The sequence below is a fragment of the Vicugna pacos genome, chromosome 11 (assembly GCF_048564905.1).
Source record: "Vicugna pacos chromosome 11, VicPac4, whole genome shotgun sequence".
NCBI classification, from domain to species: Eukaryota; Metazoa; Chordata; class Mammalia; order Artiodactyla; family Camelidae; genus Vicugna; species Vicugna pacos.
The window spans coordinates 51,549,599-51,562,160 of NC_132997.1; the positions used below are offsets into that span (position 1 = coordinate 51,549,599).

The following is a 12,562-nucleotide window of genomic DNA, read 5'->3' on the forward strand; positions in this document are numbered from 1 at the left end:
AGATACGAGAGCCCCCTCCCAGCTTTCCTCCCTCCCCCTTCTCTGCACACACACACACACACACACGGCCAGGCCATGTGAGGACATGGTGAGAAGGCGGCTGTATGCAAGCCAGGATGAGAGCCCTCACTAGAACTCAATCGGCCAGAACCTTGATCTTGGACTTGCCAGCCTTCAGAACTGTGAGAAAATAAATTTTTGTTGGTTAAGCCTTGCAGTCTGTGGTACGCTGTTATATCAGCCCAAGCTGACATATACACTTGTGATACTCCCCCCTCCCTCTCTAGGCTTCCGTTTCCCCATCTGGAAAAGTGAGAGGGTAACATCCACAAGGCCAATATTACCCTATTGCCAAACCAAACAAACACATCACAAGAAAAGAAAACCCCAGATCCTATAGCTCTTATGAATTTGATGCAAAAATCCTTGACAAACCAAATGCAGCAATATAGAAAGAAGAATATACACCGTGACCACGCAGGATTATTCCAGGGATGCAAGCTTGGTTCAACATCCAAAAATCAATGCAAATAATATACTGCACCAACAGGAAAAAAGGTCAAAAAGCATACAGCATCTCAATGGACAGAGAAATAAGCGTTTGACAGTATTTAACATCTCCTTATTATAAAGCACACTCAATAAAATAAGAATGGGGTGGGGGGGCTTCCTCAACCTGATAAAAGATATCTGAAAAAACCACAGCTGACATGACACTTAATGGTGATAGACTGAAAGCTCTCTTAAGATCAGGAAAAAGACAAAGATGTTTCTCTTGCCACTTCGATTCCACATTATACAGGAAGATCTTGCCAGGGTAGCCAGACAAGAAAGTTAAGTAAAAGGCATCCAGAGTGGAAAGAAAAAAATACAACATCTCTATCTGCAAATGACATGATCCTATATATAGAAAATTCTAAGGAATTCACTAAAAAAAAAATAAAAGTATTAGAATAAATGAATCCTGCAAGGTTGTAAGATGGAAAATCAATATACAAGTATCAGTTGTATTTCTACACAACAAACAAACTAAAAAATGAAATTAAGAAATCAATTCCATTCGTAGTAGCATAAAAATAATAAAACACTTGAAAATAAATTTAACAAAAGAAGTACAATACTTACACTCCAGAAACTATAAAACATCGTTTGAGAAATTAAAGACCTCAATAAATGGCAAGGTATCTCATTTTCATGGATCAGAAGAGTGACTATTGTTAAGACAGCAATACTCCCCAAACTGATTCAACACAATCCCTATAAAAATCTCAGCTGGCTTCTTTGCAGAAACTGACAAGCTGATCCTAAAATTCATATGAAAATGCAAGGGACCCAGAATAACCAAAAAAAAAAATTCTTAATATTGGATTGTTTTTTGAGTTGAGGAGGGAGATAATTAAATTTGCTCATATATTTACTTTTTTTTTTTTTTTTAGAGGAGGTACTGGGGATTGAATCCAGGAGCTCATGCATGCTAAGCATGCACTCTACCACTTTGAGCTATACCCTCTCCCCACAAAAAAAAAATTCTGAAAAAGAAAATCATAGTTAGCAAACTCACATTTCCTAATCTCAAAACTTACCACAAAGCTACAGTAATTAAAACAGTATAAACTGTCATAGAACAGACAAATAGATCAGTGGAATAGAATTGAGAGTCTAGAAATAAACCTTCACATTTATAGTCAATTGATCTTTTTTAAGGGTGTCAAGATAATTCAAGGAGGAAAGAATCATCTTTTCAACAAATGGTGCTAGGACAACTGGATATCTACATGCAAGAGAATGAAATTAAACCTCTATCTTACACCAATGTAAAAATTAAGTCAAAATGGATCAAAGACTAAATGTAAGAGTTGTAGCTATAAAACTCCTAGAAGAAAACAGGGGTAAATGCTTAAGATTAAGCACAACACTGCAAGCACCAGCAACAAAAGAAAAAACTGATCAATTGGACATGGTCAAAATTTAAAACGTGCATGCTTCAAAGGACATCATCAAGAAAGTGAAGACAATCCAAAGAATACAAGAAAAGTTCTGCAAAGCGTATATCTGATATGTATTTAGAGTATGTAATATTTAGAACACAAAAAGAACTATATATAGCTCAATTAAAAAAAGATAGAAAACCAAGTGAAAAATGGGCAATGGATCTGAAAAAACAAATCTCCAAGAAAGATACACAAACAGCCAAAAAGCTCATGAAAAAATGCTCAACATCACTAGTCATAAGGGAAATGCAAATCAAAACCATCATGAAATATCACTTCACACCCAGTAGGCTGGCTACAATCAAAAAGGACAATCACCAGTGCTGGTAAGGATGTGGAGAAACTGAAACCTTCACACACTGCTGATGGGAATGTAGAATGGTGTAGTCTGGCAGTTCCCCAAAAGATTATGTGACCCAGCAATTCCACTCCTATGTATATAATGTCCACATAAAAACATGTACACGCATGCTCATAAGATTATATTCATAATAGCCAAAAAGTGGAAACAATTCAATGTCCATCAACTGATGATTAGATAAACAAAATGTGAAATACAGTAAAAATAGTATTCAGTCATAAAAAGGAATGAAATATTAATACATGCTACACTGTGGATAAACCTCAAAAATACTACGCTAAGTGAAAGAAGCCAGTCACAAAGGACCAAATATTGTATAATTCCATTTATATGAAATGCCCAAAATAGGCAGGTCCCCAGAGACAGAAAGTAGACTGATGGGTGCCTGGGGCTGGGGGAAGGGGGAAATGGGGAATGACCACTAATGGGCAGGAGGTTTCTTTCTGGGGTGATGAAAATGTTCTAAACTTGATTGTGGTGATGATGATTTACACAACTCTGTGAATGTACTAAAAACCATTGACTTGCACACTTTAAATACGCGAATTGTGTGGTGTGTGAGTTCTGTCTCTGTAAAGCTGTTATACCAAGGGAGAGCAAGAAGGCAAGATACTACAGCGGGAGATCCCTGATGTGGTCCTTGCCCTGCATCAGCATTATCTAGGAGCTTGCTAGACACTCAGACCTTCAGAATCAAAAGCTCAGCAGTGGGCCCAGCAATATGCATTTTAACAAGTCCTTCAGGTGACCCTAACCTCACTAAACTTGGGGACCCCTGCTTAGAGTATGTGGTTCTCAACCTTGACTACACTTTGGAATCACTTAGGGAACTTTAAAAGACCCATGCCCTGGCTCCCCGGCAGGCCAACTAAATCAGAATCTCTGGGGGTGGAGCTCAGGCACTGGTCTGATTTAAAGCTCCCAGGTGAATCTCTTGTGCAGCAAGGGTGAGAAGAACTGGATTAGAGGGTGTCTCAGGCCCCTCTGCTCTTCAGCTCTTCTGCGAGTTTGGCCCAAGCTCAGCTCACTGGGGCCACCTGGTGGTCACATTGGGGAATGACTCTACATCTTGCTTCTGCGGGGACCCTCACCCCAACTCCCCCCATCACCAACAACAGGAAGGCCAGGGATAGGGCTCAGGGATTCCCATCCTCTCACTGCAGAAGTCAGCACCATCCTGGCCTTTGGAATGGAAGGGAAGTCCTGGTGGGCAGGGGGTGGGAATCCTCTGCTGGCTCTGCTTCCTCCTTCCTCATTAAAACACCCCACAACCCCAAAGGCAGCCAGAGCATCTACCACTAGACACAGCCCCAACCATACCACCCTTCCCTCCCACTGCCAGCAGGAAAAGCCAACTCACCCATCCAGCCTCAGCTCTGACAGCTTCCAACACAACTGTTTGTGGGCACCAAAGCACCTTGACTGCCTCTGAACTCACTTCACTTTTTGGCCTCCCAGCCTCTGCCCATGTAGCCCCTCCTGCCTGAAGTGCCTTCCCCGGCTTTCATTACACTGGGATTGTTCAGGGCCAGTTCTGTTGGACTCTCCTCTCTCCCCATGGCTCACGTCCTCCTGATGCTCCCTGCTGCACCCTCTGTGCCCCACAATGAACGTCCACGGCTGCAGAGCTGAGGAGGGGAGGGCCTATCCGCTGGTGGGGAGGGGGATACCTGGTTGGCTGAAGGCAATGGAGAGCCAGCAAGGCTGAAGGGAGGGGATGTGGAGAGGGGGACGCTGACAGGGGGCCCTGTGGTGCTCTGAAGCAGGGCTAGACATCCCTTTTCAACCACTTGGGCCTCCTGCTACAGAGAGAACTGGAAGCCTCAGTTCTCTGCCCTTTCTGTGTCCTTTGAAAGCAGGAGGAGCTCAGGCTCTCAGTTCACTGCTGCCACCTGGTGGCAGCATACGAGACCACCAAGAACGAGACGCAAAGGCAGCTCCAAAGGGATACAATGGAGCTGCTGGCCCTGGGGAAAACTAGTCTATCTTATGCAGCTCAGCAAAGTCCACTTTCTGGAACCTTAACCACTTTCCCCACCCCAAATTCAGCAGCCCTTCCAACTGATCTCTGGCCTTGAGCATAGCCTGACCCCAAGTGGCCCACCTCCAGGGAAACTCTTTTTCCCAATCATGGTCTGATCCGTGGCCCTGAGCAAAGGTTGGCGTGGATCGGCCATCACAGTGTGCGCCCGGTGCAGGCGGACCATGGGGCTGGCTTGCAGCTGCCCCTTCTCGGCAGGGGCCACAGGCAGAAGCTGACCTCGGCGACTGCTGACTAGAAGCAGTGAGCACAAGGTCGGCACCCACAGTGGGGCTCACTCACTACAGGCACAGCCTTCCTGAAGCCCCTCACTCCCCCCACAGCTGCCCACTCCTGCTCCAGCTCCCTCCTGTGCCCCAGCAGCCAATCAGATTTCCCTGGGTCAGAGAAGAACAGAATTAGGCAGGTCAGTGTGTCTCACACAGAGATCGGAGGCCAACACGTCCCATGCTCCGAGCAGCCCAGCGGGTTACAGCACTGGGCCAGCCATGTGTGACAGAGTGCTGGGGACCACGGCCAACTGGAGGACATGTTTTTTACAGATAGGCTAAAACTCTGAATTTTTATATGAAATCTAGACTTTTATAGAAAACTTCTGATTTTTATAATTAAATGCCCAGTCCCTCAGGCAGCATCACCTGTTAAAGCACTGAACTGCTTCCCTGCCGGGTATTACACAGCCACTCTCCAGGGCCACAGAGTGGTCCCATCTACCAACCTGACCCCCGCCCAGGGCCTCCAGGGCCCTCCACGGCCCAGACACTGGAGGGTTAATGACTGGCACCACAGGACCTAGGACAGGGTGCCCTTCTGACTGGACACACCCTTGACAGGCCCCAGAGTCGCAGCAGCTGTTAAACACTCCCAAAATCACGGCTGCACACGCCCCGCCCAGCACCCCAGAATCTCACCTGGGCAAGTTGCAGTTGGGTATGTTTCCATTTCAAGGATCACCTCCACTCCCAGAAGGTGGAGAAGTGACTGAGAGCCCCTGCGGGTCCCCTGGGACCCCTAGTCCCTCACACCCCGTCGGCCCCCACCTGGGCCGCGCACCCGGGCCGGGGCTGGGGCTCACCTGGCGGTAGGTGCAGATGATGATCTCCCGCAGGTGGTAGTGCATGGGCGTCATGGTCTCACTGACCGTGTCCAGCGCTGCGTCCACCTCCTTCTTCACACTGTGCCCATCAGGCAGCAGCTGCACCACCTTCATCACCACCTGGGGCCAGAGGAGGGGGGATAAGCAGAGCCCCAGGGTGGGCAGGGGGGCCTCCAGCCCCAGCAACCAGCTCACCGGCACCAAGGGCACACCAGCCTCAGGGCCCAGGCCCTGACCGCCCCTTGGTTCTCAGAGGGGTGCTCCTGGGTATCTCTGAGGCCAGGGCTCCCAAGGTGCTTATTTGTTTAAGCAGTATGAACCTTGCTCCAAACAAAACCTTACCCAGGAATCTAATCTATAAAATAGAGAGTTGTCATGTCACTGGGGCTGGTGGGGTGAGGAGAGGGTGTATGATAAGCCTATATGGGGGTCCTGCTGGCTCTCCCTCTGCTTGCAGCAGCCCCCAGGCCCTTCACAGACTCCTGGCTATGAGGAACCCAGTGAGGACACCACACCACTCCGACTCTGTCTACCCTGCCCGCCACAGCCAGCACAATCCAGGCCTCCATCACTTGCAGCAGCCCTGCCTCCTCCCCTCCCTGGTAGCCAGAGAGGTTTTACTGAAGTATAAATGTGAGCATGTCCCACTTGTATAATTCCCGGGCTTCAATCTCCTTCTGGTTCCCCTGCACTCAACACAGAAACCGAAACGTCGGGATTGGGAGGGTATAGCTCAGTGATAGAGTGCATGCCTAGCATGCATGGGGTTCAATCCCCAGTAACCCCATTTAAAATAAATAAATCAACAAACAAACCTAATTAACCCCCCCAAAACAAACAAAACCCCGAAAAGTCTATAAGGTCCAGCACCACCTGACCCCACTGGCCTCCCAGCCTCACTCATAACTCCTCCCAAGGCTTCAGTGCCTCCCTAAAATCCCTCGATTACCCGCCAACAGCCCACACAGTCGGTCAGTGGATGAGAAGCTCCCGGATCCCTGAGCACAAGGGCTTTCCACCCAGGAAGCACCCAGCCGCCGCCAATGCTGAATGAAAGACAAAACCCAGCCTAACTCAGCTCTTCTCACAATCTGGCTGCCACGTGCGCACACGGCCATCATCCCCTCCCCAAGACTGGGTCCTGGTGGGAGGGTGGCTGGGAGGGCTCTCCTTCACCCCTGCGTTTCTCAGAAGGAACTGGCCCAGAGCAAGCACACTGGCAGGGGCGGAGCTACAGCCCAGCGGAAGAAGAGGACCCATCGCCTGGGAGGACCCTTGGTTAATATGGCTCAGGCCACACTCTGGTCCTGAGTTCTGCAATGGGCATCTCTCTGGAGAGAAGTACGGCCCACAGGCAGGTCCCCAGGCACAGGGCTGCAGCTTCTTCAAATGCAATAAACTGAACTCCTAGCCTCTGCCCCTAAATTGCTCCTCCCCTTGAACTCTTCATCTCCTTGGCTGTCACTAGCACAGGCCAAAAACCCGAGGTCTTCCTGGGTGTCTTCCCTCTTTGCCCTACAACCAATGGTCCCCAAGACCAACCAGTGGGGACTGGGCTTCTCCTGTTCACCAGGCAGCCCCCTCCTCACTCAGGACCCAGGCTCTCCTCTCCACTCCACCATCCACACACTGGCCATCCAGAATTAGAGTCTGATCATGATCTCCCTTATTTCCATGCTGGCCGCAAGCTTCAGGTCAAACATAGTGTGGCCCCCACCAGGGTCCTTACAATCAGGGACCCCCACCTCAGCCCTGCTTCCTTTCATTCTGGCCAACCACAGCCTTCTACAGCTCCTGCCCTTTCCAGACTCCCTCCTTTGCACACTTGATCCCCTCTGCACACTACCCCTCCTCCCTCGGCAGACTCATTCATCTTTCTAAAATGTTACCTCCTCCACGAAGCCCTCTTGGGCTCCCTCAGTTGCACTTTCAGCCCTCAGAACCAGTGTCTATTTCAGCCCTCTTCACACTCTACTGAATGTTCCTCACTGGACCGTAGGTTCACTAGGCCGGAATTAATCATAAATGAAGCTGGTCTGGGCAAGAGAATGTCTTGGGGTGGGTGAGGATGCAGGCATAGGGGGGGTCTTTGGGCCACGTCATGTAACTCTGGAACACAGATTCTGAGGTCTACCACCTGGCTTGTGCCCTGACCCCATCACCTCTCTGACATGGTTCTAGGGTAATGAGCTTGGCTCCCCATGCCTCAGTTTCCTCATCTGTCAATGAGGAGTAAGGACACCTAACTCTTGAGGGCCGTGAAGGGTGAATAAGGGAGCACACAGAGGTCCCAGCACAGGGCTGGGTGTGAGAAAGGAGAGCTCAACTGTCACATCTGAGGGACTGACGTGAAGACTAGGAATTCAACTTGGAAATAAACCCCCATGTACACAAATGAGTTTTGCCAAACCACTAAATGGGGAAAGGACATTCTTTTCAACAAGTGGTGCTGGGAAAACTGGATATCCACATGCAAAAGAATGAACCTAGACCCTGACCTTATTCCATGTACAAAAATTAATTCAAAATGGATCAAAGATCTAAACGTTAAGAGCTAAAACCATAAAATTCTCAGAAGAAAACACAGAAGAAAAGCCTCACAACATTGTATTTAGCAATAACTTCTTGGATATGACACCAAAAGCACAGGAAACAAGAAAAAAAATCAACAAATTGACTTGAATTTCACCAAAATTAAAAGTCTTTTGCATGAGAGGAGACTACCAATAGAGTAAAAAGGCAACCCACAGAACTACCGCGTATCTGATAAGGGACTGAAATTCAGAATATATGAAGAGTTCCTACAACTCAACAACAATAAACAACCCAAATCAAAAATGGGGAAAGAAGTCAAACAGACGTTTCTCCAAAGAAGCTACACAAATGGCTATAAAACACAGGAAATAATGCTCAACATCACTAGTCACTGGAGAAACACAAATCAAAACCAGAGTGAGTTATCACTTCCCACCCACTAGGAAGGCTATTATCCAAAAAACACAAAAAGCAAAAAAACACTACAGAAAGTGCTGGCAAGAAGAATGAGGAGAAACTGGAACCCTTGCGCTTTGTTGGTGGGAATGTATATGGTGCAGCTGCTATGGAAAATAATACGGCAGTTCCTCAAAAATTAAACAGAGAATTACTAACTGATCCAGCAATTCCACTTCTGGAGTTGAAAGCAGAGACTCAAACAGATAGCTGTACACCCATATCACAGCAGATCACAGCTATCACTGCAGCACTGTGCACAACAGCCAAAAGGTGACGACCACCCAAGTGTCCACGGACAGACGAATGGGTAAATAAAGTGTGGTCAATACTTACAAGAGAATATTATTCAGTCTTCTAAACAAGGAAACTCTGGTATGTACTCAACATGGACGCACCTTGAAGGTACCATGCTAGGTGGAATAAGCCAGTCACAGAAGGAAAATACTGTAGGATTCTACTTGTAGGAGGTATGTAAAACAGTCACATTCATAGAGACAGAAAGTAGAAGGGTGGTTTTCAAGGGCTGGGGGAGGAAGGATGAGGAGTTGGTGTTTAACGGGTACTGTCCATTTGGCCTGAGGAAACAGTTCTGGAGAGAGAGATGGTGGTGATGGTTGCACAATAATGTGAATGTACTTAATGCCACAGAACTTACACTGAAAATGATTAAAGTGGTAAATTTCACATTGTGTGTAATAAATTAAAAAAATGAAAAGCATCAGTGAATCAGCCAGGAAAAGGAGGAGAGATGTGGTCCAAGGAGAGGGAAAAGCAGACACAAAGGCCCAGAGGACGAAAGAACCTGGTGAATCTGAGGAGCCGCATGGAGGCGGAGGGGCCGGACAGGGAGCCACAAGGAGAGGCTGGCCAGGCAGATAGGAGCCAACCATACTCAACACCGACATCAGGCAGCCATGCGCCAGCTCTGAGTCCCACTTTCCCATCTGTAAGACGGGACATTGCCACCTAGTTGCAGATGTCAGGAAAGATGACGTAGCAGGTGTGCAACACATGAAATGTTAGCACTGTCTGTCTGGTGCCCTGAACTGATATGGGGGTGGGGTGGGGCAGGCCAGGGCCCTGCACCAAGGTCAACAACCGCAGTTGGCTCCCAGGTGCCCGTGAGGTAGTTGTCAATGTGACTCAGACAAGATGGTGGCCAGTGGCCCCTAGGGCGCACAGCAGCCCAGCAGCAGGGCCAGGAAGAGTCAGGGGATCCAGCCCCCACTTCCTTAATGACCACCTGCCAGGGCCCAGAGCCAGGCTACCCTGCACCTTGGCTTGCTCATCTATGACCTGGGAATGATATGATGAAGGAGAAGATCCCCGAAGATCCCACCAGACCTGGCAGTGAGACCCGCCCTCTCCCCTTTGCCAGGTGTCCCCTGGGGGCCCTATGGGGCTCACCTCAAACTCGCCCTTGGTGAACTTGGCATCAGGCACACTCACGAGCTCCTCCTCGCCCACATCGGGGAAGCCCTGTAGGGAGGACAGCTGCTGGGACTGGGAGCACTCCTCCCAGACTGCACCCCTCCCCACGCCCACAGCCTTGGCCGGGGGTCTGCCAGCCCCACTCGCTGTCTGCCCAAGACTGATGGGAGGGGGCTCTGGGACCACACTAGGCACCATCTCTGTCCCCCACACCCTCTTGCCATGGCCACTGTCCCGAGGGACCAAGTCGCCACACTGCCTGGGTGACCCCTATCCTCACACAGGCGGCCACACGTACCTGGATGTGCCAGAAGGCAAGCACAGCCACCACCATGGCAGTCGTGGTCCGGCCCTGGCCACTGAGGCAGCTGAACACAAAGCCAGTACCCGGGTCCTTGGCGAGGGCAGCCTGCATGGCCTCCAGGAGCCGGTCAAAATCCTGCACGGCGAGACCGAGGTCTGAGTCCACGGGTACTCCTGGCTGCACAGACTCCCAAGGTGGCCCATCCCTCCAAATGTCAACCCCAGTAGCTGTCCTGGGAGTGCTTCCCTGTGCCAGGCTGTGTCAGGCCCACAATCTTGCATGTACACACTCACTGCCGTACACACAAAACCATTTGAGTGTAGAAAGACACATCCCCTTCAGTTAAAAAAAAAGCCACACCCTCAAGTACAGTCACAACCCCCACCCCAGGCACTGGACGTGTGAGCAGACACAGGCACCCACCTGGGGCTCCTCTTGCCTGCCATCCCCCAGGCAGAACACACACATGTGTAGGCCATTCCCTTGTGCTATGGACTCCCTTGGCCCTACTGCCCACCAGGGGTGGACCCAACCCAGGTCCCAGCTTGAGGGCAGTCCCGACCTCAGCCGAGCACTGCAGCACACAGCCACTAGGGGGCAGCACACTGCGGGCAACCAGACCCACAGAGCAAAGTGAGGGGGAAATACAAGCCCAATCACTGCCTGTCACACGGGGCATATCACAGGCCTGCAGATACAGACACGTCACCCAAACGATGGACAGACCACACAGGCACACAGTGACCCCTACACACTACACGCCAGGCACACACACCACATAAACCTTAAAGACACAAACTACAGATATCCACAGGCACAAACCTACAGATACCACACACTCACATCCTGAGTCACACAGCATTCCACAGCACTTTCCTCCACAAATACCCTACATGTGCCACGCCACACAACTCCCCAAAACACATGCTCTCCACAAGTAAAGACAAGAGGTACCTCAGCCTCCACAGTTACAGACATACCACATACATACACACATTCCACAGTGACGCCTGCACCCACTCCAAACACATTTCCCCAATGGACACACACACTCCAACACCGTGGACACCCACCCTACACACACCTATGATGCACAACACACAGACACACACATTTACACTCAAACACAAAGCTTGGGGCATGTGAATAAATCCAATGAGCTGAATCTGCAACCCTGCAGAACAAGTTCTTAGTTCCTCAGGAGAGCTGTGCCCATAGCCAAGGCCCCCTCTCCCTCCCCAGAGGCCTCAGCTGTGGGCCCCCTCACCTCCTCGCGGGGGGCGCAGAAGTCTGGCATGGGGATGCGGTGGTAGGTGAGGCCGGGGCAGGCCCCACGGTGCTGGCTGAAGACCTCCTGCGTGGTGAGGCACGTCTGGAACCTGTGGGTCTGCGAGATCTCAGCACCTGGGGCCTTCAGATGGGCCTTCAGCTGGGTCTCCAGGTTCTAGGGGAGGGTGGAACAGAGGGCTCAGGCCACTGAGGCAGCCCCCAGGCCAGCCCTGAAAGGTTGGGACCAGTCCTGGCTACCAGGCCCATCCCTGACCCTTCTCGAGCCTCAAGGTTTAAAACCAGACTTGGAGCCCGGGAGGGGACCAGAGCAGGAGTCCTGAACCAGCCACTCCCTGAGACTGCTCCTCCAGGGGCCTCAGTTTCTCCACCCGTACAAGGGGTGCATGGAAGCTTCTGAAGACCCTTTCAGGCCAACCCCCCACAAGGTCTCCAAGGCAGGGGTGCATACATGCAGGCGGGCCTCACCTCCAGCTGGCTAGGGGCCACAGGGGGCCCAGGCTGCCGCAGGCTGTGGGTGCGCCCATCACACTCCAGCACAGCCTCCTCTCTCAGGCTGACCCACACCACCTGCCGCAGCTTCCTCTTGGTGTCGGTCAGGTAGGCCAGGATACTCCCCAGGGCCTGGAGGGACAGGAGGGTGGTCAGCGAAAGGTCCCCTCCCCCAGCCCCACAAATGGGCCCCCTGGGTGGTCACCTTGGCACTGGGCTGGGCCGTGCCGTAGATGGGCAGACGGGGCACCCGCCGAAAGTTGGCCACGTCCATCTCTCTGATGGTGCTGAGTGCGTCCGGAGAGACGAGGTCATCCGCCCCCTGTGGGGAGAGCAGCAAGCCTGGGACCCACAGCAGCCAGCAGAGGTTCAGAGCCTGCCCCTGGTGGGGATGGGGGGATGGGCGGGACTAGCACTTTACAGTTTACAAAGCACTTTTGCACATCCAGAGTTTCCTAACCACCCTGGCGAGGAGCAGAGTGATGGTGCCCACTCTCCAAATGAGGAAGCTGAGCCAGGTCAAAGATGAGAAGCTGATGGCAAAGAGATCAGAACAAGGTCTCCT

The 12,562-nt window shown here is 50.7% G+C and overlaps 1 protein-coding gene across 4 annotated transcripts in view; it reads right to left on the bottom strand.

Moving 5' to 3' along the window:
• Positions 1-12,562, bottom strand: part of PALD1 (phosphatase domain containing paladin 1) — a 75,540-nt gene that overhangs the window by 15,037 nt on the left and 47,941 nt on the right. For all 4 annotated transcript variants that reach the window (XM_006212876.4, XM_072971361.1, XM_015246685.3 and 1 more), the window contains 6 exons: positions 12,203-12,319; positions 11,974-12,129; positions 11,486-11,662; positions 10,213-10,353; positions 9,891-9,962; positions 5,469-5,609 (listed from right to left, as the gene is read on the bottom strand). In XM_006212876.4, the coding sequence (XP_006212938.1) occupies positions 5,469-5,609; positions 9,891-9,962; positions 10,213-10,353; positions 11,486-11,662; positions 11,974-12,129; positions 12,203-12,319 (804 nt within the window). The remainder of the gene's footprint in view (positions 1-5,468; positions 5,610-9,890; positions 9,963-10,212; positions 10,354-11,485; positions 11,663-11,973; positions 12,130-12,202; positions 12,320-12,562) is intronic.